The 23,359-nt window shown below is 50.1% G+C and overlaps 1 protein-coding gene, 10 non-coding genes and 2 pseudogenes across 11 annotated transcripts; all 13 read left to right on the top strand.

Moving 5' to 3' along the window:
* The first annotated feature begins 180 nt into the window (after window positions 1-180).
* Window positions 181-345, top strand: LOC136426259 (U1 spliceosomal RNA). Its single transcript, XR_010754200.1, has one exon. It is a non-coding gene; the product is annotated as a U1 spliceosomal RNA (small nuclear RNA).
* A 968-nt stretch (window positions 346-1,313) lies between these two features.
* On the top strand, window positions 1,314-1,478 carry LOC136426257 (U1 spliceosomal RNA). The gene has a single exon (XR_010754199.1). It is a non-coding gene; the product is annotated as a U1 spliceosomal RNA (small nuclear RNA).
* Window positions 1,479-2,448: 970 nt separating this feature from the next.
* Window positions 2,449-2,613, top strand: LOC136426256 (U1 spliceosomal RNA). Its single transcript, XR_010754198.1, has one exon. It is a non-coding gene; the product is annotated as a U1 spliceosomal RNA (small nuclear RNA).
* A 967-nt stretch (window positions 2,614-3,580) lies between these two features.
* Window positions 3,581-3,745, top strand: LOC136426255 (U1 spliceosomal RNA). The gene has a single exon (XR_010754197.1). It is a non-coding gene; the product is annotated as a U1 spliceosomal RNA (small nuclear RNA).
* Window positions 3,746-4,747: 1,002 nt separating this feature from the next.
* On the top strand, window positions 4,748-5,949 carry LOC136445366 (uncharacterized). Its single transcript, XM_066443376.1, has one exon. It carries the CDS (start codon window positions 4,748-4,750, stop codon window positions 5,942-5,944), a length of 1,197 nt encoding a protein of 398 aa, XP_066299473.1. The 3' UTR covers window positions 5,945-5,949.
* Window positions 5,950-9,731: 3,782 nt separating this feature from the next.
* On the top strand, window positions 9,732-9,872 carry LOC136426267 (U1 spliceosomal RNA; annotated as a pseudogene).
* Window positions 9,873-10,841: 969 nt separating this feature from the next.
* Window positions 10,842-11,006, top strand: LOC136426264 (U1 spliceosomal RNA). The gene has a single exon (XR_010754205.1). It is a non-coding gene; the product is annotated as a U1 spliceosomal RNA (small nuclear RNA).
* Window positions 11,007-11,975: 969 nt separating this feature from the next.
* Window positions 11,976-12,140, top strand: LOC136426263 (U1 spliceosomal RNA). Its single transcript, XR_010754204.1, has one exon. It is a non-coding gene; the product is annotated as a U1 spliceosomal RNA (small nuclear RNA).
* A 970-nt stretch (window positions 12,141-13,110) lies between these two features.
* Window positions 13,111-13,275, top strand: LOC136426254 (U1 spliceosomal RNA). Its single transcript, XR_010754196.1, has one exon. It is a non-coding gene; the product is annotated as a U1 spliceosomal RNA (small nuclear RNA).
* A 5,638-nt stretch (window positions 13,276-18,913) lies between these two features.
* LOC136426266 (U1 spliceosomal RNA) lies at window positions 18,914-19,054 on the top strand (annotated as a pseudogene).
* A 972-nt stretch (window positions 19,055-20,026) lies between these two features.
* LOC136426262 (U1 spliceosomal RNA) lies at window positions 20,027-20,191 on the top strand. The gene has a single exon (XR_010754203.1). It is a non-coding gene; the product is annotated as a U1 spliceosomal RNA (small nuclear RNA).
* A 969-nt stretch (window positions 20,192-21,160) lies between these two features.
* LOC136426260 (U1 spliceosomal RNA) lies at window positions 21,161-21,325 on the top strand. The gene has a single exon (XR_010754201.1). It is a non-coding gene; the product is annotated as a U1 spliceosomal RNA (small nuclear RNA).
* A 972-nt stretch (window positions 21,326-22,297) lies between these two features.
* LOC136426253 (U1 spliceosomal RNA) lies at window positions 22,298-22,462 on the top strand. The gene has a single exon (XR_010754195.1). It is a non-coding gene; the product is annotated as a U1 spliceosomal RNA (small nuclear RNA).
* The last annotated feature ends 897 nt before the right edge of the window (window positions 22,463-23,359 follow it).

Raw genomic sequence — 23,359 nt, 5'->3', positions numbered from 1 at the left:
GTCCACGGTAATGTCATTAACGGCAAATAGGAAGTCATGTCGCCTGTAGCGACAGAGGATATGTCTATCCATGCGTTTAAAAAGAGACACATGAGTGGTGTAGTTGTGAGTTTCGCGCAAGAGCCACAAATAAAAGAAAACCTTTTCCGCCGCGGCACCAACGTCAAGGTGTCTATCGGCATACTTACCTGGCAGAGATGGCACGTTGATCATGAAGGACGTCCGTCCAGAGCGAGGGTAGGCCATTGCACACCCGGCCTGCTTGACCTTTGCGATTACCCCAAATGCGGGTAACTCGGCTGCGTAATTTATGATAGTGGGGGTCTGCGTTCGCGCTAACCCCCGCAAATACAATCCAAAAGCAGTTTACACCCACACCACACCGCTACAATACCCGCTCGTGTCGCCACCGTCTCTAATCCGTTACTCCGCCCTCTCCCAAGGCCCAGGGCGATAGCCGCGGATAGCCGCACAGAGGCGCTTTCAGTGGGAAGGCGCTCTCTTGGCGGCTACCGTGTTACGCCTTGGGAGAGGGTGGAAAAATGAATTATAGACAGTGGCGACAGGTGCTCATTGAGATTCTATGCTTTCAGGTGCAGATGTTCTTGGAATGCCATGCCCGGAATTCACGTCACAGATGGACAGGTGCGTTCTAGTACCTCTACAGCACCATGCTCACATTCTACAACACCAGCATTTATTCATAAGTAAAAGCGATTCAGTTTCATATAGTTTCTTAGTTGACGGGAGGCGGGCGAACTTGAAACATACATTATCTACGTTGCCCCCGCGTCGCACGGATCACTCCGCCTGTCCCGCTTTACCGACATGTCCACATCCGCCTTTAGGCGGTTGCATTTTCGATTATAAAAGGAACATTTGGGAAAAAAGTAGCATGATGTGTGGGGCACTAAACGTACTCATCCTACGGAACATTGAAAGGTAGGATATGTAAGGAAAATGATGATTCTCCGTGCTTTTAATAGGTGCTATATTCGTTGGGGGGGGGGGGGGTGCATGTATGTATGTATATATGTATATACTGTCTGTCGGGCCGCCTCGCCGTGAACTCGAATGCCCGTTTACGATATCCATGCGACGTTTTGTTGAGGAGGTTGAGTTAATTTCCACCTGTCCACGGTAATGTCATTAACGGCAAATAGGAAGTCATGTCGCCTGTAGCGACAGAGGATATGTCTATCCATGCGTTTAAAAAGAGACACATGAGTGGTGTAGTTGTGAGTTTCGCGCAAGAGCCACAAATAAAAGAAAACCTTTTCCGCCGCGGCACCAACGTCAAGGTGTCTATCGGCATACTTACCTGGCAGAGATGGCACGTTGATCATGAAGGACGTCCGTCCAGAGCGAGGGTAGGCCATTGCACACCCGGCCTGCTTGACCTTTGCGATTACCCCAAATGCGGGTAACTCGGCTGCGTAATTTATGATAGTGGGGGTCTGCGTTCGCGCTAACCCCCGCAAATACAATCCAAAAGCAGTTTACACCCACACCACACCGCTACAATACCCGCTCGTGTCGCCACCGTCTCTAATCCGTTACTCCGCCCTCTCCCAAGGCCCAGGGCGATAGCCGCGGATAGCCGCACAGAGGCGCTTTCAGTGGGAAGGCGCTCTCTTGGCGGCTACCGTGTTACGCCTTGGGAGAGGGTGGAAAAATGAATTATAGACAGTGGCGACAGGTGCTCATTGAGATTCTATGCTTTCAGGTGCAGATGTTCTTGGAATGCCATGCCCGGAATTCACGTCACAGATGGACAGGTGCGTTCTAGTACCTCTACAGCACCATGCTCACATTCTACAACACCAGCATTTATTCATAAGTAAAAGCGATTCAGTTTCATATAGTTTCTTAGTTGACGGGAGGCGGGCGAACTTGAAACATACATTATCTACGTTGCCCCCGCGTCGCACGGATCACTCCGCCTGTCCCGCTTTACCGACATGTCCACATCCGCCTTTAGGCGGTTGCATTTTCGATTATAAAAGGAACATTTGGGAAAAAAGTAGCATGATGTGTGGGGCACTAAACGTACTCATCCTACGGAACATTGAAAGGTAGGATATGTAAGGAAAATGATGATTCTCCGTGCTTTTAATAGGTGCTATATTCGTTGGGGGGGGGGGGGGGGTGCATGTATGTATGTATATATGTATATACTGTCTGTCGGGCCGCCTCGCCGTGAACTCGAATGCCCGTTTACGATATCCATGCGACGTTTTGTTGAGGAGGTTGAGTTAATTTCCACCTGTCCACGGTAATGTCATTAACGGCAAATAGGAAGTCATGTCGCCTGTAGCGACAGAGGATATGTCTATCCATGCGTTTAAAAAGAGACACATGAGTGGTGTAGTTGTGAGTTTCGCGCAAGAGCCACAAATAAAAGAAAACCTTTTCCGCCGCGGCACCAACGTCAAGGTGTCTATCGGCATACTTACCTGGCAGAGATGGCACGTTGATCATGAAGGACGTCCGTCCAGAGCGAGGGTAGGCCATTGCACACCCGGCCTGCTTGACCTTTGCGATTACCCCAAATGCGGGTAACTCGGCTGCGTAATTTATGATAGTGGGGGTCTGCGTTCGCGCTAACCCCCGCAAATACAATCCAAAAGCAGTTTACACCCACACCACACCGCTACAATACCCGCTCGTGTCGCCACCGTCTCTAATCCGTTACTCCGCCCTCTCCCAAGGCCCAGGGCGATAGCCGCGGATAGCCGCACAGAGGCGCTTTCAGTGGGAAGGCGCTCTCTTGGCGGCTACCGTGTTACGCCTTGGGAGAGGGTGGAAAAATGAATTATAGACAGTGGCGACAGGTGCTCATTGAGATTCTATGCTTTCAGGTGCAGATGTTCTTGGAATGCCATGCCCGGAATTCACGTCACAGATGGACAGGTGCGTTCTAGTACCTCTACAGCACCATGCTCACATTCTACAACACCAGCATTTATTCATAAGTAAAAGCGATTCAGTTTCATATAGTTTCTTAGTTGACGGGAGGCGGGCGAACTTGAAACATACATTATCTACGTTGCCCCCGCGTCGCACGGATCACTCCGCCTGTCCCGCTTTACCGACATGTCCACATCCGCCTTTAGGCGGTTGCATTTTCGATTATAAAAGGAACATTTGGGAAAAAAGTAGCATGATGTGTGGGGCACTAAACGTACTCATCCTACGGAACATTGAAAGGTAGGATATGTAAGGAAAATGATGATTCTCCGTGCTTTTAATAGGTGCTATATTCGTTGGGGGGGGGGGGGTGCATGTATGTATGTATATATGTATATACTGTCTGTCGGGCCGCCTCGCCGTGAACTCGAATGCCCGTTTACGATATCCATGCGACGTTTTGTTGAGGAGGTTGAGTTAATTTCCACCTGTCCACGGTAATGTCATTAACGGCAAATAGGAAGTCATGTCGCCTGTAGCGACAGAGGATATGTCTATCCATGCGTTTAAAAAGAGACACATGAGTGGTGTAGTTGTGAGTTTCGCGCAAGAGCCACAAATAAAAGAAAACCTTTTCCGCCGCGGCACCAACGTCAAGGTGTCTATCGGCATACTTACCTGGCAGAGATGGCACGTTGATCATGAAGGACGTCCGTCCAGAGCGAGGGTAGGCCATTGCACACCCGGCCTGCTTGACCTTTGCGATTACCCCAAATGCGGGTAACTCGGCTGCGTAATTTATGATAGTGGGGGTCTGCGTTCGCGCTAACCCCCGCAAATACAATCCAAAAGCAGTTTACACCCACACCACACCGCTACAATACCCGCTCGTGTCGCCACCGTCTCTAATCCGTTACTCCGCCCTCTCCCAAGGCCCAGGGCGATAGCCGCGGATAGCCGCACAGAGGCGCTTTCAGTGGGAAGGCGCTCTCTTGGCGGCTACCGTGTTACGCCTTGGGAGAGGGTGGAAAAATGAATTATAGACAGTGGCGACAGGTGCTCATTGAGATTCTATGCTTTCAGGTGCAGATGTTCTTGGAATGCCATGCCCGGAATTCACGTCACAGATGGACAGGTGCGTTCTAGTACCTCTACAGCACCATGCTCACATTCTACAACACCAGCATTTATTCATAAGTAAAAGCGATTCAGTTTCATATAGTTTCTTAGTTGACGGGAGGCGGGCGAACTTGAAACATACATTATCTACGTTGCCCCCGCGTCGCACGGATCACTCCGCCTGTCCCGCTTTACCGACATGTCCACATCCGCCTTTAGGCGGTTGCATTTTCGATTATAAAAGGAACATTTGGGAAAAAAGTAGCATGATGTGTGGGGCACTAAACGTACTCATCCTACGGAACATTGAAAGGTAGGATATGTAAGGAAAATGATGATTCTCCGTGCTTTTAATAGGTGCTATATTCGTTGGGGGGGGGGGGGGGGGTGCATGTATGTATGTATATATGTATATACTGTCTGTCGGGCCGCCTCGCCGTGAACTCGAATGCCCGTTTACGATATCCATGCGACGTTTTGTTGAGGAGGTTGAGTTAATTTCCACCTGTCCACGGTAATGTCATTAACGGCAAATAGGAAGTCATGTCGCCTGTAGCGACAGAGGATATGTCTATCCATGCGTTTAAAAAGAGACACATGAGTGGTGTAGTTGTGAGTTTCGCGCAAGAGCCACAAATAAAAGAAAACCTTTTCCGCCGCGGCACCAACGTCAAGGTGTCTATCGGCATACTTACCTGGCAGAGATGGCACGTTGATCATGAACACATCGAGTCTGCAAGCAGTTCAGGCTCTGAACCAGACGGCGTTTGATGTTACGTTCCGCACCCTGCATGAGAGAAAGCTGTACGCTGGGAAACTGGCTCAGCTCGACTCAATAGACGTCCGGGTCTACGGGAGTTCCGAGACGATTGTCACGGCCTCCCGTATCCCGGACGAGTTCGATGATAACTACGTACGTACCTGGCTGTCCCGGTACGGACAAGTACTGGTCTCCAAAATGGTCACGTACCGAGACAAGCCGACGATAAGGAACGGCAACAGGCAGTACAAAATGGTTCTGAAACCCGGGGTCAACATCCCATCCTCTTGGAGGATGGCCGATGGCAGGCTTGTGTTCTTCCGCTATGTTGGCCAAGTACGTACCTGCCTGAAATGTCACCAAGAAGGGCACGAAGTGGCCAACTGCACAGTCAGTTTCTGTAATAAGTGCCAGACTGTTGGTCACATCGCTGCCGATTGTACCAACGCCATTGTGTGTAACAACTGCCACAAAGAGGGCCACATTGCCCGTCGTTGTCCTACATCTTACTCAAACAAACTGCAGCTTGGCAACACGTGGACCAGAGGCCCAGAGCCGGAGGCTGGTGGGTCTAACCCGCCAGCCGCCGGCCCTGTGCAGCCGACTCCTACTGCACCTCAGGTGCCAGCCGCCGGCCCTGTGCAGCCGACTCCTACTGCACCTCAGGCGCTGACCGACCAGTCAACGCCAGAAGGCGAGTCCTTGGATTCCTCGTCGCAGGTTTCTTATGACCAAGATAGTTCTGGGGCTGAGGACGCAGAGTTCTCCGATGCTCAGGAGCCCCAAGAGGAAGGAAGGGAGCTGTTCCTCGCAGCAACTCCCTCCTCCGGGAACCAGAGTGAGGGCACTCAGTCCCCAGAGGGGGACCAGAGAAAGTCGTCTCGTCGCAGTAGGCGGCGAGCGAATAAGAGGGGCGAGGGGACATCTGGAATCCATAGGCAGAAGTCCCCCGACGCTATGGAAGTTGACATAAACCGGAAGAGGTCGGCACCATCCCGACGGTCTGATGATGATTGCAATCCCAAAAAGAAACAGGAGGTCGGGACAGAAACAGCAAGTCCCTCTAACCAAGACCTTCCTCTAGCTGAAGACCTACAGATCGTTGAACCTGCTTCGCAACAGATAGACGAATATCCTTCCGAAGACTCATTATGATGGCCCGAAAAACTGATAGGCTTTATGCCCTTTATACCTCGATGATAGTAATTGCCACACTAAACGTTTGTGGGATGCGTAATCCCACCAAACGTAAACAAGTTTTTAATTTCTGCAGGCAACAACGATTCGACGTTGTCTGCCTGCAGGAGTGCCATATTTCCCATGTGAACGAAACAACGTTGTGGGAGAGGGAATGGGGCGGTCAAGCTCTTTGGAGCTTGGGCACGCCCAATGCTAGGGGGGTAGGGATCCTACTCTCCCCATCCCTTGCCCTCAACGTTGTTAAGAAGTTCTGTGATGAAAACGGACGAGTTGTGTGTGCCGTCCTGTCGGACGGTGCCCGACCCTTAAGGATTAGCAACATTTATGCCCCGAATGAGGCTGCGGAAAGATCCATATTTTTCCGCAGCCTGAGCAAGTTCCTCTCTCTCACAGATCCCACTATTTTGTGTGGAGATTTCAATTGCATAGAATGTCCAAGCATTGACAAGAGAGGCGGGAACCCCAATCGTAGCTCTGGAGGATCAAAAGTACTGAAACACCTCTGTGAGAGTCATGATTTACACGACTCATGGCGGCAGCTCAACCCGGACGCCCGGGTATACACCTGGCGTCTGGGGGATAACACCGTGGCTTGCCGCCTAGATAGATTATACTCTTCCAGAAGTCTATCTGTTTCGGGTCACTCCTTTCTACCCGCTTATTTTACTGACCATGACTGTGTCAAAATGGAAGTTCTTCAAACACCTAAAAAGAAATCTTCCTCATGGAAATGTAATGTTTCTATTTTAAAAGATAAAGATGTCCAGTTAGATTTTTCCTCGTCCTACAAAGACTGGCGGACATTAAAGCCGGGTTTCCCAACCTTGAGATCCTGGTGGGACGAGGTGAAGGAAAGAACCCGCCTCTTGTTCATCAAACACTCTTGTAGGATAGCGAGAGAAAAACGAGAAGCTCGTTACGAACTAAACAATCTTTTGGGAGATCTCACCAACCAACTTAACGCTGGTGCTGTCTCCCCCGACATCCTTAGACAGTACCAATCGACAAAGGATGCCCTGGCCGCACTGGAAACATCCGAAGCTCAGGGTGCCATTGTGCGGTCGCGCATTAAGCACTTTGAGGAAGGAGAGAAGTGTACTTCCTTCTTTTTAAAGCAGGCGGCTTGTAATGGTAGGAAAAAGAAAATTTCAGCAGTACGAAACTCGGCTGGGCAAGTCGTCCGTGAGGACGACAAAATCTCAGATGTGTTTAAGCAATTCTACGAGGATCTGTTTACGGAAGAACCTGTAGATCCGGTTGCTTCCAATCAACTATGTGACAGCCTTGAAAACATCTTGGACCCAGAGGAGGCCCAGCTTCTGGAAACCCCCCTCACCCCTGATGAGTTGCTCACCTCTGTTCTTAGTATGGAGAACAACAAATGCCCGGGAAGTGATGGACTCCCCAAAGAGTTCTACACAACCTTCTGGCATTTGGTTGCCGATGACCTCCTAAGTGTTTTCAAAGAGGTCTTCGAGGACGGGGAACTCTCCCCTAGCCAAAAATTTGGCGTTGTGACTCTGATACCGAAGAAGGGGGACGAACTGGACCCCAAGAATAGGAGACCCATCTCCCTTCTCAACACTGACTACAAGCTACTGACTAAGGCTCTCAACAACCGCCTTCAGTCGGTAGCAGCGTCGGTGTTGCATTCGGAGCAGACCTGTGGCGTCCCAGGTAGATCAATCCAGTGTAACCTTCGCCTGATCCGAGACATTGTCGTCTATGCTAATACCACCAACATAGATTGTGCAATTGTCTCCCTAGATCAGGCGAAAGCCTTTGATCGAGTTAATATCTCCTTCCTGCACAAGACGCTCACGAAGATGGGTTTCGGCCCTTCCTTTAGGAAGTGGGTCTCAATTCTATACCGAGACATCACCAGCTCTGTATTGGTGAACGACTCTCTGTCGCAACCCTTTGCCTTGACAAGGGGTGTGCGGCAAGGTTGCCCCTTATCCCCACTTTTGTACGCTATCTCTCTGGAGCCGTTTGCGGCGACAGTGCGTAATGACACAGAGGTACACGGAGTCAAACTTCCTGGTGGCCATGAAGCCAAAATGTCCCTGTACGCAGACGATAACTCTGCCTTTCCCACATCAGACAAGTCCATAGCCAGACTCTTTGAGCTGGTGGAGCTATACAACAGAGGCTCAGGCTCAAAGCTAAACCTAGACAAGTGTGAAGGACTATGGTTGGGCAAATGGAGGAATAGGTCCGATAGTCCTGTTAATATCAAATGGACATCAGGATCTATCCGCTTGCTTGGTGGGGCCTTTGGCAACATTGATATGTCCCTCACCAACTGGAAAGAAGGTCAGCGCAAATTCGTTGGGACCCTGCAGATGTGGGGAGCTAGATCCCTTTCCTTCACTGGCAAAGTCACGGTGGCCAACGCTCTGGCCGCCGCCAAACTTTGGTACCTTGCGTCTGTGTTCATCCCTCCCGACTCCGTCATAAAGGGCATCAACACTGCCCTTTTTAACTTCTTTTGGGACAACCGTCGTGAAATGGTCAGTCGAAACACCATCTACCTTCCCCCGGAGAAGGGAGGCTGGGGGCTTATTCACATAGCTAAGAAAGCAAAATGCCTGTACAGTCGCCCCTTCTCCGACATCCTATCGCAAGGGGAACTGCCTTGGGTACAGCTGGCTAGGTACTGGCTAGGTATTTTCATCAGACGGTTTGATCCTTCGACCTGGTCCAATAACATGCCCCACTCCCCGAATGCCCCTCCCCACTATAAAGCGCTCCAGACTCTTGTAGAAGAACTCGTAGAGGCATCTCCCACTAAGCACTGGGACCTCGGGTGTACTACACGCTCTCTGTACAATGATCTTTTGACGAAAGATGTTCATGTCCCAAGTGTTTGTCTGAACATGCGATCTGTTCCTTGGCCTCTAACCTTCCATGCAGTCCAACACCCCCTTTTGGAAAACAGACTGAAAGACACGGCATGGCTGGTCGCACACCACGCCCTGAAGACCAATGCCCTGCTCTGCTCGAAGTGGGGGTTTATTCGATCGGGAGCTTGTCCAAGACAGAACTGCCAAGTACATGAAACCACGGACCATGCCATGTGGTTTTGTAAGGAAGTGCTTCTTACATGGACGTGGGTGGAAGGTTTCCTGCGGAGGTGGGTCATGTCAGACTTCCGTATTAACAAACAAATGGTCATCTACGGCATCTTGCCAGCTACCTGGAACCAAAGCAAGATAGATGTCATCACTTACCTCATTGCCGTCACGAGAAAACGTATCTGGTCCTCGCGTTGTGAGGCGCTTTTCGACAAGTCCTTTCTGAGCCATGCCGAGATAGTGCCATATGTCAAGGAGTGCCTTCGCTCAAGACTGAAGCTCGACTTTGTTCGTCTTGGCGAGGCAGCCTTTTTGTCTCAATGGTGTACTTCAGTACATTGGGCAAAGGTCGTCGGGGGAAAGCTGCGATTGCGGTTTTAATCCCCGACCTCCCTCTGGTCGTGTTAGTCTATTGTTTTGAACCGTCTGTCTCTTATGTACTTATTTTATTTTGATGTGTCAAGTTGGCAGGAGTGGGTTTGGTGGGAGCTCGTGGACGTATAACCTGCTGGGGTAGCTTGGCACATCCTTTTTCTACCGTCCTTCCTTTTGTCTGAGTGTCAGTTACATTGAAAAGGGAAAAAAAAAAAAAAGTATAGTTGATTAAGTACTTGTTGGTCTTGTCTTGTCTTGTCTAGTCTTCCTTCTTTGATTATGTTATACCCAAATTAAAAACGGGACGTCCGTCCAGAGCGAGGGTAGGCCATTGCACACCCGGCCTGCTTGACCTTTGCGATTACCCCAAATGCGGGTAACTCGGCTGCGTAATTTATGATAGTGGGGGTCTGCGTTCGCGCTAACCCCCGCAAATACAATCCAAAAGCAGTTTACACCCACACCACACCGCTACAATACCCGCTCGTGTCGCCACCGTCTCTAATCCGTTACTCCGCCCTCTCCCAAGGCCCAGGGCGATAGCCGCGGATAGCCGCACAGAGGCGCTTTCAGTGGGAAGGCGCTCTCTTGGCGGCTACCGTGTTACGCCTTGGGAGAGGGTGGAAAAATGAATTATAGACAGTGGCGACAGGTGCTCATTGAGATTCTATGCTTTCAGGTGCAGATGTTCTTGGAATGCCATGCCCGGAATTCACGTCACAGATGGACAGGTGCGTTCTAGTACCTCTACAGCACCATGCTCACATTCTACAACACCAGCATTTATTCATAAGTAAAAGCGATTCAGTTTCATATAGTTTCTTAGTTGACGGGAGGCGGGCGAACTTGAAACATACATTATCTACGTTGCCCCCGCGTCGCACGGATCACTCCGCCTGTCCCGCTTTACCGACATGTCCACATCCGCCTTTAGGCGGTTGCATTTTCGATTATAAAAGGAACATTTGGGAAAAAAGTAGCATGATGTGTGGGGCACTAAACGTACTCATCCTACGGAACATTGAAAGGTAGGATATGTAAGGAAAATGATGATTCTCCGTGCTTTTAATAGGTGCTATATTCGTTGGGGGGGGGGGGGGGTGCATGTATGTATGTATATATGTATATACTGTCTGTCGGGCCGCCTCGCCGTGAACTCGAATGCCCGTTTACGATATCCATGCGACGTTTTGTTGAGGAGGTTGAGTTAATTTCCACCTGTCCACGGTAATGTCATTAACGGCAAATAGGAAGTCATGTCGCCTGTAGCGACAGAGGATATGTCTATCCATGCGTTTAAAAAGAGACACATGAGTGGTGTAGTTGTGAGTTTCGCGCAAGAGCCACAAATAAAAGAAAACCTTTTCCGCCGCGGCACCAACGTCAAGGTGTCTATCGGCATACTTACCTGGCAGAGATGGCACGTTGATCATGAAGGACGTCCGTCCAGAGCGAGGGTAGGCCATTGCACACCCGGCCTGCTTGACCTTTGCGATGACCCCAAATGCGGGTAACTCGGCTGCGTAATTTATGATAGTGGGGGTCTGCGTTCGCGCTAACCCCCGCAAATACAATCCAAAAGCAGTTTACACCCACACCACACCGCTACAATACCCGCTCGTGTCGCCACCGTCTCTAATCCGTTACTCCGCCCTCTCCCAAGGCCCAGGGCGATAGCCGCGGATAGCCGCACAGAGGCGCTTTCAGTGGGAAGGCGCTCTCTTGGCGGCTACCGTGTTACGCCTTGGGAGAGGGTGGAAAAATGAATTATAGACAGTGGCGACAGGTGCTCATTGAGATTCTATGCTTTCAGGTGCAGATGTTCTTGGAATGCCATGCCCGGAATTCACGTCACAGATGGACAGGTGCGTTCTAGTACCTCTACAGCACCATGCTCACATTCTACAACACCAGCATTTATTCATAAGTAAAAGCGATTCAGTTTCATATAGTTTCTTAGTTGACGGGAGGCGGGCGAACTTGAAACATACATTATCTACGTTGCCCCCGCGTCGCACGGATCACTCCGCCTGTCCCGCTTTACCGACATGTCCACATCCGCCTTTAGGCGGTTGCATTTTCGATTATAAAAGGAACATTTGGGAAAAAAGTAGCATGATGTGTGGGGCACTAAACGTACTCATCCTACGGAACATTGAAAGGTAGGATATGTAAGGAAAATGATGATTCTCCGTGCTTTTAATAGGTGCTATATTCGTTGGGGGGGGGGGGGGGTGCATGTATGTATGTATATATGTATATACTGTCTGTCGGGCCGCCTCGCCGTGAACTCGAATGCCCGTTTACGATATCCATGCGACGTTTTGTTGAGGAGGTTGAGTTAATTTCCACCTGTCCACGGTAATGTCATTAACGGCAAATAGGAAGTCATGTCGCCTGTAGCGACAGAGGATATGTCTATCCATGCGTTTAAAAAGAGACACATGAGTGGTGTAGTTGTGAGTTTCGCGCAAGAGCCACAAATAAAAGAAAACCTTTTCCGCCGCGGCACCAACGTCAAGGTGTCTATCGGCATACTTACCTGGCAGAGATGGCACGTTGATCATGAAGGACGTCCGTCCAGAGCGAGGGTAGGCCATTGCACACCCGGCCTGCTTGACCTTTGCGATGACCCCAAATGCGGGTAACTCGGCTGCGTAATTTATGATAGTGGGGGTCTGCGTTCGCGCTAACCCCCGCAAATACAATCCAAAAGCAGTTTACACCCACACCACACCGCTACAATACCCGCTCGTGTCGCCACCGTCTCTAATCCGTTACTCCGCCCTCTCCCAAGGCCCAGGGCGATAGCCGCGGATAGCCGCACAGAGGCGCTTTCAGTGGGAAGGCGCTCTCTTGGCGGCTACCGTGTTACGCCTTGGGAGAGGGTGGAAAAATGAATTATAGACAGTGGCGACAGGTGCTCATTGAGATTCTATGCTTTCAGGTGCAGATGTTCTTGGAATGCCATGCCCGGAATTCACGTCACAGATGGACAGGTGCGTTCTAGTACCTCTACAGCACCATGCTCACATTCTACAACACCAGCATTTATTCATAAGTAAAAGCGATTCAGTTTCATATAGTTTCTTAGTTGACGGGAGGCGGGCGAACTTGAAACATACATTATCTACGTTGCCCCCGCGTCGCACGGATCACTCCGCCTGTCCCGCTTTACCGACATGTCCACATCCGCCTTTAGGCGGTTGCATTTTCGATTATAAAAGGAACATTTGGGAAAAAAGTAGCATGATGTGTGGGGCACTAAACGTACTCATCCTACGGAACATTGAAAGGTAGGATATGTAAGGAAAATGATGATTCTCCGTGCTTTTAATAGGTGCTATATTCGTTGGGGGGGGGGGGGGGGTGCATGTATGTATGTATATATGTATATACTGTCTGTCGGGCCGCCTCGCCGTGAACTCGAATGCCCGTTTACGATATCCATGCGACGTTTTGTTGAGGAGGTTGAGTTAATTTCCACCTGTCCACGGTAATGTCATTAACGGCAAATAGGAAGTCATGTCGCCTGTAGCGACAGAGGATATGTCTATCCATGCGTTTAAAAAGAGACACATGAGTGGTGTAGTTGTGAGTTTCGCGCAAGAGCCACAAATAAAAGAAAACCTTTTCCGCCGCGGCACCAACGTCAAGGTGTCTATCGGCATACTTACCTGGCAGAGATGGCACGTTGATCATGAAGGACGTCCGTCCAGAGCGAGGGTAGGCCATTGCACACCCGGCCTGCTTGACCTTTGCGATTACCCCAAATGCGGGTAACTCGGCTGCGTAATTTATGATAGTGGGGGTCTGCGTTCGCGCTAACCCCCGCAAATACAATCCAAAAGCAGTTTACACCCACACCACACCGCTACAATACCCGCTCGTGTCGCCACCGTCTCTAATCCGTTACTCCGCCCTCTCCCAAGGCCCAGGGCGATAGCCGCGGATAGCCGCACAGAGGCGCTTTCAGTGGGAAGGCGCTCTCTTGGCGGCTACCGTGTTACGCCTTGGGAGAGGGTGGAAAAATGAATTATAGACAGTGGCGACAGGTGCTCATTGAGATTCTATGCTTTCAGGTGCAGATGTTCTTGGAATGCCATGCCCGGAATTCACGTCACAGATGGACAGGTGCGTTCTAGTACCTCTACAGCACCATGCTCACATTCTACAACACCAGCATTTATTCATAAGTAAAAGCGATTCAGTTTCATATAGTTTCTTAGTTGACGGGAGGCGGGCGAACTTGAAACATACATTATCTACGTTGCCCCCGCGTCGCACGGATCACTCCGCCTGTCCCGCTTTACCGACATGTCCACATCCGCCTTTAGGCGGTTGCATTTTCGATTATAAAAGGAACATTTGGGAAAAAAGTAGCATGATGTGTGGGGCACTAAACGTACTCATCCTACGGAACATTGAAAGGTAGGATATGTAAGGAAAATGATGATTCTCCGTGCTTTTAATAGGTGCTATATTCGTTGGGGGGGGGGGGGGGGGGGTGCATGTATGTATGTATATATGTATATACTGTCTGTCGGGCCGCCTCGCCGTGAACTCGAATGCCCGTTTACGATATCCATGCGACGTTTTGTTGAGGAGGTTGAGTTAATTTCCACCTGTCCACGGTAATGTCATTAACGGCAAATAGGAAGTCATGTCGCCTGTAGCGACAGAGGATATGTCTATCCATGCGTTTAAAAAGAGACACATGAGTGGTGTAGTTGTGAGTTTCGCGCAAGAGCCACAAATAAAAGAAAACCTTTTCCGCCGCGGCACCAACGTCAAGGTGTCTATCGGCATACTTACCTGGCAGAGATGGCACGTTGATCATGATGGCCAAGTCCGTACATGCCTGAAATGTCATCAGGAAGGGCATGAAGTGGTCAACTGCACAGTCAGTTTCTGTAATAAGTGCCAGACTGTTGGTCACATCGCTGCCGATTGTACCAACGCCATTGTGTGCAACAACTGCCACAAAGAGGGCCACATTGCCCGTCGTTGTCCTACATCTTACTCAAACAAACTGCAGCTTGGCAACACGTGGACCAGAGGCCCAGAGCCGGAGGCTGGTGGGTCTAACCCGCCAGCCGCCGGCCCTGTGCAGCCGACTCCTACTGCACCTCAGGTGCCAGCCGCCGGCCCTGTGCAGCCGACTCCTACTGCACCTCAGGCGCTGACCGACCAGTCAACGCCAGAAGGCGAGTCCTTGGATTCCTCGTCGCAGGTTTCTTATGACCAAGATAGTTCTGGGGCTGAGGACGCAGAGTTCTCCGATGCTCAGGAGCCCCAAGAGGAAGGAAGGGAGCTGTTCCTCGCAGCAACTCCCTCCTCCGGGAACCAGAGTGAGGGCACTCAGTCCCCAGAGGGGGACCAGAGAAAGCCGTCTCGTCGCAGTAGGCGGCGAGCGAATAAGAGGGGCGAGGGGACATCTGGAATCCATAGGCAGAAGTCCCCCGACGCTATGGAAGTTGACATAAACCGGAAGAGGTCGGCACCATCCCGACGGTCTGATGATGATTGCAATCCCAAAAAGAAACAGGAGGTCGGGACAGAAACAGCAAGTCCCTCTAACCAAGACCTTCCTCTAGCTGAAGACCTACAGATCGTTGAACCTGCTTCGCAACAGATAGACGAATATCCTTCCGAAGACTCATTATGATGGCCCGAAAAACTGATAGGCTTTATGCCCTTTATACCTCGATGATAGTAATTGCCACACTAAACGTTTGTGGGATGCGTAATCCCACCAAACGTAAACAAGTTTTTAATTTCTGCAGGCAACAACGATTCGACGTTGTCTGCCTGCAGGAGTGCCATATTTCCCATGTGAACGAAACAACGTTGTGGGAGAGGGAATGGGGCGGTCAAGCTCTTTGGAGCTTGGGCACGCCCAATGCTAGGGGGGTAGGGATCCTACTCTCCCCATCCCTTGCCCTCAACGTTGTTAAGAAGTTCTGTGATGAAAACGGACGAGTTGTGTGTGCCGTCCTGTCGGACGGTGCCCGATCCTTAAGGATTAGCAACATTTATGCTCCGAATGAGGCTGCGGAAAGATCCATATTTTTCCGCAGCCTGAGCAAGTTCCTCTCTCTCACAGATCCCACTATTTTGTGTGGAGATTTCAATTGCATAGAATGTCCAAGCATTGACAAGAGAGGCGGGAACCCCAATCGTAGCTCTGGAGGATCAAAAGTACTGAAACACCTCTGTGAGAGTCATGATTTACACGACTCATGGCGGCAGCTCAACCCGGACGCCCGGGTATACACCTGGCGTCTGGGGGATAACACCGTGGCTTGCCGCCTAGATAGATTATACTCTTCCAGAAGTCTATCTGTTTCGGGTCACTCCTTTCTACCCGCTTATTTTACTGACCATGACTGTGTCAAAATGGAAGTTCTTCAAACACCTAAAAAGAAATCTTCCTCATGGAAATGTAATGTTTCTATTTTAAAAGATAAAGATGTCCAGTTAGATTTTCCCTCGTCCTACAAAGACTGGCGGACATTAAAGCCGGGTTTCCCAACCTTGAGATCCTGGTGGGACGATGTGAAGGAAAGAACCCGCCTCTTGTTCATCAAACACTCTTGTAGGATAGCGAGAGAAAAACGAGAAGCTCGTTACGAACTAAACAATCTTTTGGGAGATCTCACCAACCAACTTAACGCTGGTGCTGTCTCCCCCGACATCCTTAGACAGTACCAATCGACAAAGGATGCCCTGGCCGCACTGGAAACATCCGAAGCTCAGGGTGCCATTGTGCGGTCGCGAATTAAGCACTTTGAGGAAGGAGAGAAGTGTACTTCCTTCTTTTTAAAGCAGGCGGCTTGTAATGGTAGGAAAAAGAGAATTTCAGCAGTACGAAACTCGGCTGGGCAAGTCGTCCGTGAGGACAACAAAATCTCAGATGTGTTTAAGCAATTCTACGAGGATCTGTTTACGGAAGAACCTGTAGATCCGGTTGCTTCCAATCAACTATGTGACAGCCTTGAAAACATCTTGGACCCAGAGGAGGCCCAGCTTCTGGAAACCCCCCTCACCCCTGATGAGTTGCTCACCTCTGTTCTTAGTATGGAGAACAACAAATGCCCGGGAAGTGATGGACTCCCCAAAGAGTTCTACACAACCTTCTGGCATTTGGTTGCCGATGACCTCCTAAGTGTTTTCAAAGAGGTCTTCGAGGACGGGGAACTCTCCCCTAGCCAAAAATTTGGCGTTGTGACTCTGATACCGAAGAAGGGGGACGAATTGGACCCCAAGAATAGGAGACCCATCTCCCTTCTCAACACTGACTACAAGCTACTGACTAAGGCTCTCAACAACCGCCTTCAGTCGGTAGCAGCGTCGGTGTTGCATTCGGACCAGACCTGTGGCGTCCCAGGTAGATCAATCCAGTGTAACCTTCGCCTGATCCGAGACATTGTCGTCTATGCTAATACCACCAACATAGATTGTGCAATTGTCTCCCTAGATCAGGCGAAAGCCTTTGATCGAGTTAATATCTCCTTCCTGCACAAGACGCTCACGAAGATGGGTTTCGGCCCTTCCTTTAGGAAGTGGGTCTCAATTCTATACCGAGACATCACCAGCTCTGTATTGGTGAACGACTCTCTGTCGCAACCCTTTGCCTTGACAAGGGGTGTGCGGCAAGGTTGCCCCTTATCCCCACTTTTGTACGCTATCTCTCTGGAGCCGTTTGCGGCGACAGTGCGTAATGACACAGAGGTACACGGAGTCAAACTTCCTGGTGGCCATGAAGCCAAAATGTCCCTGTACGCAGACGATAACTCTGCCTTTCCCACATCAGACAAGTCCATAGCCAGACTCTTTGAGCTGGTGGAGCTATACAACAGAGGCTCAGGCTCAAAGCTAAACCTAGACAAGTGTGAAGGACTATGGTTGGGCAAATGGAGGAATAGGTCCGATAGTCCTGTTAATATCAAATGGACATCAGGATCTATCCGCTTGCTTGGTGGGGCCTTTGGCAACATTGATATGTCCCTCACCAACTGGAAAGAAGGTCAGCGCAAATTCGTTGGGACCCTGCAGATGTGGGGAGCTAGATCCCTTTCCTTCACTGGCAAAGTCACGGTGGCCAACGCTCTGGCCGCCGCCAAACTTTGGTACCTTGCGTCTGTGTTCATCCCTCCCGACTCCGTCATAAAGGGCATCAACACTGCCCTTTTTAACTTCTTTTGGGACAACCGTCGTGAAATGGTCAGTCGAAACACCATCTACCTTCCCCCGGAGAAGGGAGGCTGGGGGCTTATTCACATAGCTAAGAAAGCAAAATGCCTGTACAGTCGCCCCTTCTCCGACATCCTATCGCAAGGGGAACTGCCTTGGGTACAGCTGGCTAGGTACTGGCTAGGTATTTTCATCAGACGGTTTGATCCTTCGACCTGGTCCAATAACATGCCCCACTCCCCGAATGCCCCTCCCCACTATAAAGCGCTCCAGACTCTTGTAGAAGAACTCGTAGAGGCATCTCCCACTAAGCACTGGGACCTCGGGTGTACTACACGCTCTCTGTACAACGATCTTTTGACGAAAGATGTTCATGTCCCAAGTGTTTGTCTGAACATGCGATCTGTTCCTTGGCCTCTAACCTTCCATGCAGTCCAACACCCCCTTTTGGAAAACAGACTGAAAGACACGGCATGGCTGGTCGCACACCACGCCCTGAAGACCAATGCCCTGCTCTGCTCGAAGTGGGGGTTTATTCGATCGGGAGCTTGTCCAAGGCAGAACTGCCAAGTACATGAAACCACGGACCATGCCATGTGGTTTTGTAAGGAAGTGCTTCTTACATGGACGTGGGTGGAAGGTTTCCTGCGGAGGTGGGTCATGTCAGACTTCCGTATTAACAAACAAATGGTCATCTACGGCATCTTGCCAGCTACCTGGAACCAAAGCAAGATAGATGTCATCACTTACCTCATTGCCGTCACGAGAAAACGTATCTGGTCCTCGCGTTGTGAGGCGCTTTTCGACAAGTCCTTTCTGAGCCATGCCGAGATAGTGCCATATGTCAAGGAGTGCCTTCGCTCAAGACTGAAGCTCGACTTTGTTCGTCTTGGCGAGGCAGCCTTTCTGTCTCAATGGTGTACTTCAGTACATTGGGCAAAGGTCGTCGGGGGAAAGCTGCGATTGCGGTTTTAATCCCCGACCTCCCTCTGGTCGTGTTAGTCTATTGTTTTGAACCGTCTGTCTCTTATGTACTTATTTTATTTTGATGTGTCAAGTTGGCAGGAGTGGGTTTGGTGGGAGCTCGTGGACGTATAACCTGCTGGGGTAGCTTGGCACATCCTTTTTCTACCGTCCTTCCTTTTGTCTGAGTGTCAGTTACATTGAAAAGTGAAAAAAAAAAAAAAAAAAAAAAAAAAAAAAAGTATAGTTGATTAAGTACTTGTTGGTCTTGTCTTGTCTTGTCTAGTCTTCCTTCTTTGATTATGTTATACCCAAATTAAAAACGGGACGTCCGTCCAGAGCGAGGGTAGGCCATTGCACACCCGGCCTGCTTGACCTTTGCGATTACCCCAAATGCGGGTAACTCGGCTGCGTAATTTATGATAGTGGGGGTCTGCGTTCGCGCTAACCCCCGCAAATACAATCCAAAAGCAGTTTACACCCACACCACACCGCTACAATACCCGCTCGTGTCGCCACCGTCTCTAATCCGTTACTCCGCCCTCTCCCAAGGCCCAGGGCGATAGCCGCGGATAGCCGCACAGAGGCGCTTTCAGTGGGAAGGCGCTCTCTTGGCGGCTACCGTGTTACGCCTTGGGAGAGGGTGGAAAAATGAATTATAGACAGTGGCGACAGGTGCTCATTGAGATTCTATGCTTTCAGGTGCAGATGTTCTTGGAATGCCATGCCCGGAATTCACGTCACAGATGGACAGGTGCGTTCTAGTACCTCTACAGCACCATGCTCACATTCTACAACACCAGCATTTATTCATAAGTAAAAGCGATTCAGTTTCATATAGTTTCTTAGTTGACGGGAGGCGGGCGAACTTGAAACATACATTATCTACGTTGCCCCCGCGTCGCACGGATCACTCCGCCTGTCCCGCTTTACCGACATGTCCACATCCGCCTTTAGGCGGTTGCATTTTCGATTATAAAAGGAACATTTGGGAAAAAAGTAGCATGATGTGTGGGGCACTAAACGTACTCATCCTACGGAACATTGAAAGGTAGGATATGTAAGGAAAATGATGATTCTCCGTGCTTTTAATAGGTGCTATATTCGTTGGGGGGGGGGGGGGGGGGTGCATGTATGTATGTATATATGTATATACTGTCTGTCGGGCCGCCTCGCCGTGAACTCGAATGCCCGTTTACGATATCCATGCGACGTTTTGTTGAGGAGGTTGAGTTAATTTCCACCTGTCCACGGTAATGTCATTAACGGCAAATAGGAAGTCATGTCGCCTGTAGCGACAGAGGATATGTCTATCCATGCGTTTAAAAAGAGACACATGAGTGGTGTAGTTGTGAGTTTCGCGCAAGAGCCACAAATAAAAGAAAACCTTTTCCGCCGCGGCACCAACGTCAAGGTGTCTATCGGCATACTTACCTGGCAGAGATGGCACGTTGATCATGAAGGACGTCCGTCCAGAGCGAGGGTAGGCCATTGCACACCCGGCCTGCTTGACCTTTGCGATGACCCCAAATGCGGGTAACTCGGCTGCGTAATTTATGATAGTGGGGGTCTGCGTTCGCGCTAACCCCCGCAAATACAATCCAAAAGCAGTTTACACCCACACCACACCGCTACAATACCCGCTCGTGTCGCCACCGTCTCTAATCCGTTACTCCGCCCTCTCCCAAGGCCCAGGGCGATAGCCGCGGATAGCCGCACAGAGGCGCTTTCAGTGGGAAGGCGCTCTCTTGGCGGCTACCGTGTTACGCCTTGGGAGAGGGTGGAAAAATGAATTATAGACAGTGGCGACAGGTGCTCATTGAGATTCTATGCTTTCAGGTGCAGATGTTCTTGGAATGCCATGCCCGGAATTCACGTCACAGATGGACAGGTGCGTTCTAGTACCTCTACAGCACCATGCTCACATTCTACAACACCAGCATTTATTCATAAGTAAAAGCGATTCAGTTTCATATAGTTTCTTAGTTGACGGGAGGCGGGCGAACTTGAAACATACATTATCTACGTTGCCCCCGCGTCGCACGGATCACTCCGCCTGTCCCGCTTTACCGACATGTCCACATCCGCCTTTAGGCGGTTGCATTTTCGATTATAAAAGGAACATTTGGGAAAAAAGTAGCATGATGTGTGGGGCACTAAACGTACTCATCCTACGGAACATTGAAAGGTAGGATATGTAAGGAAAATGATGATTCTCCGTGCTTTTAATAGGTGCTATATTCGTTGGGGGGGGGGGGGGGTGCATGTATGTATGTATATATGTATATACTGTCTGTCGGGCCGCCTCGCCGTGAACTCGAATGCCCGTTTACGATATCCATGCGACGTTTTGTTGAGGAGGTTGAGTTAATTTCCACCTGTCCACGGTAATGTCATTAACGGCAAATAGGAAGTCATGTCGCCTGTAGCGACAGAGGATATGTCTATCCATGCGTTTAAAAAGAGACACATGAGTGGTGTAGTTGTGAGTTTCGCGCAAGAGCCACAAATAAAAGAAAACCTTTTCCGCCGCGGCACCAACGTCAAGGTGTCTATCGGCATACTTACCTGGCAGAGATGGCACGTTGATCATGAAGGACGTCCGTCCAGAGCGAGGGTAGGCCATTGCACACCCGGCCTGCTTGACCTTTGCGATGACCCCAAATGCGGGTAACTCGGCTGCGTAATTTATGATAGTGGGGGTCTGCGTTCGCGCTAACCCCCGCAAATACAATCCAAAAGCAGTTTACACCCACACCACACCGCTACAATACCCGCTCGTGTCGCCACCGTCTCTAATCCGTTACTCCGCCCTCTCCCAAGGCCCAGGGCGATAGCCGCGGATAGCCGCACAGAGGCGCTTTCAGTGGGAAGGCGCTCTCTTGGCGGCTACCGTGTTACGCCTTGGGAGAGGGTGGAAAAATGAATTATAGACAGTGGCGACAGGTGCTCATTGAGATTCTATGCTTTCAGGTGCAGATGTTCTTGGAATGCCATGCCCGGAATTCACGTCACAGATGGACAGGTGCGTTCTAGTACCTCTACAGCACCATGCTCACATTCTACAACACCAGCATTTATTCATAAGTAAAAGCGATTCAGTTTCATATAGTTTCTTAGTTGACGGGAGGCGGGCGAACTTGAAACATACATTATCTACGTTGCCCCCGCGTCGCACGGATCACTCCGCCTGTCCCGCTTTACCGACATGTCCACATCCGCCTTTAGGCGGTTGCATTTTCGATTATAAAAGGAACATTTGGGAAAAAAGTAGCATGATGTGTGGGGCACTAAACGTACTCATCCTACGGAACATTGAAAGGTAGGATATGTAAGGAAAATGATGATTCTCCGTGCTTTTAATAGGTGCTATATTCGTTGGGGGGGGGGGGGGGGGGTGCATGTATGTATGTATATATGTATATACTGTCTGTCGGGCCGCCTCGCCGTGAACTCGAATGCCCGTTTACGATATCCATGCGACGTTTTGTTGAGGAGGTTGAGTTAATTTCCACCTGTCCACGGTAATGTCATTAACGGCAAATAGGAAGTCATGTCGCCTGTAGCGACAGAGGATATGTCTATCCATGCGTTTAAAAAGAGACACATGAGTGGTGTAGTTGTGAGTTTCGCGCAAGAGCCACAAATAAAAGAAAACCTTTTCCGCCGCGGCACCAACGTCAAGGTGTCTATCGGCATACTTACCTGGCAGAGATGGCACGTTGATCATGAAGGACGTCCGTCCAGAGCGAGGGTAGGCCATTGCACACCCGGCCTGCTTGACCTTTGCGATTACCCCAAATGCGGGTAACTCGGCTGCGTAATTTATGATAGTGGGGGTCTGCGTTCGCGCTAACCCCCGCAAATACAATCCAAAAGCAGTTTACACCCACACCACACCGCTACAATACCCGCTCGTGTCGCCACCGTCTCTAATCCGTTACTCCGCCCTCTCCCAAGGCCCAGGGCGATAGCCGCGGATAGCCGCACAGAGGCGCTTTCAGTGGGAAGGCGCTCTCTTGGCGGCTACCGTGTTACGCCTTGGGAGAGGGTGGAAAAATGAATTATAGACAGTGGCGACAGGTGCTCATTGAGATTCTATGCTTTCAGGTGCAGATGTTCTTGGAATGCCATGCCCGGAATTCACGTCACAGATGGACAGGTGCGTTCTAGTACCTCTACAGCACCATGCTCACATTCTACAACACCAGCATTTATTCATAAGTAAAAGCGATTCAGTTTCATATAGTTTCTTAGTTGACGGGAGGCGGGCGAACTTGAAACATACATTATCTACGTTGCCCCCGCGTCGCACGGATCACTCCGCCTGTCCCGCTTTACCGACATGTCCACATCCGCCTTTAGGCGGTTGCATTTTCGATTATAAAAGGAACATTTGGGAAAAAAGTAGCATGATGTGTGGGGCACTAAACGTACTCATCCTACGGAACATTGAAAGGTAGGATATGTAAGGAAAATGATGATTCTCCGTGCTTTTAATAGGTGCTATATTCGTTGGGGGGGGGGGGGGGGGGGGGTGCATGTATGTATGTATATATGTATATACTGTCTGTCGGGCCGCCTCGCCGTGAACTCGAATGCCCGTTTACGATATCCATGCGACGTTTTGTTGAGGAGGTTGAGTTAATTTCCACCTGTCCACGGTAATGTCATTAACGGCAAATAGGAAGTCATGTCGCCTGTAGCGACAGAGGATATGTCTATCCATGCGTTTAAAAAGAGACACATGAGTGGTGTA

The sequence above is a fragment of the Branchiostoma lanceolatum genome, chromosome 1 (genome assembly GCF_035083965.1).
Source record: "Branchiostoma lanceolatum isolate klBraLanc5 chromosome 1, klBraLanc5.hap2, whole genome shotgun sequence".
In the NCBI taxonomy this organism is placed as follows: domain Eukaryota; kingdom Metazoa; phylum Chordata; class Leptocardii; order Amphioxiformes; family Branchiostomatidae; genus Branchiostoma; species Branchiostoma lanceolatum.
This window is presented reverse-complemented; position numbering and strand designations above follow the sequence as displayed.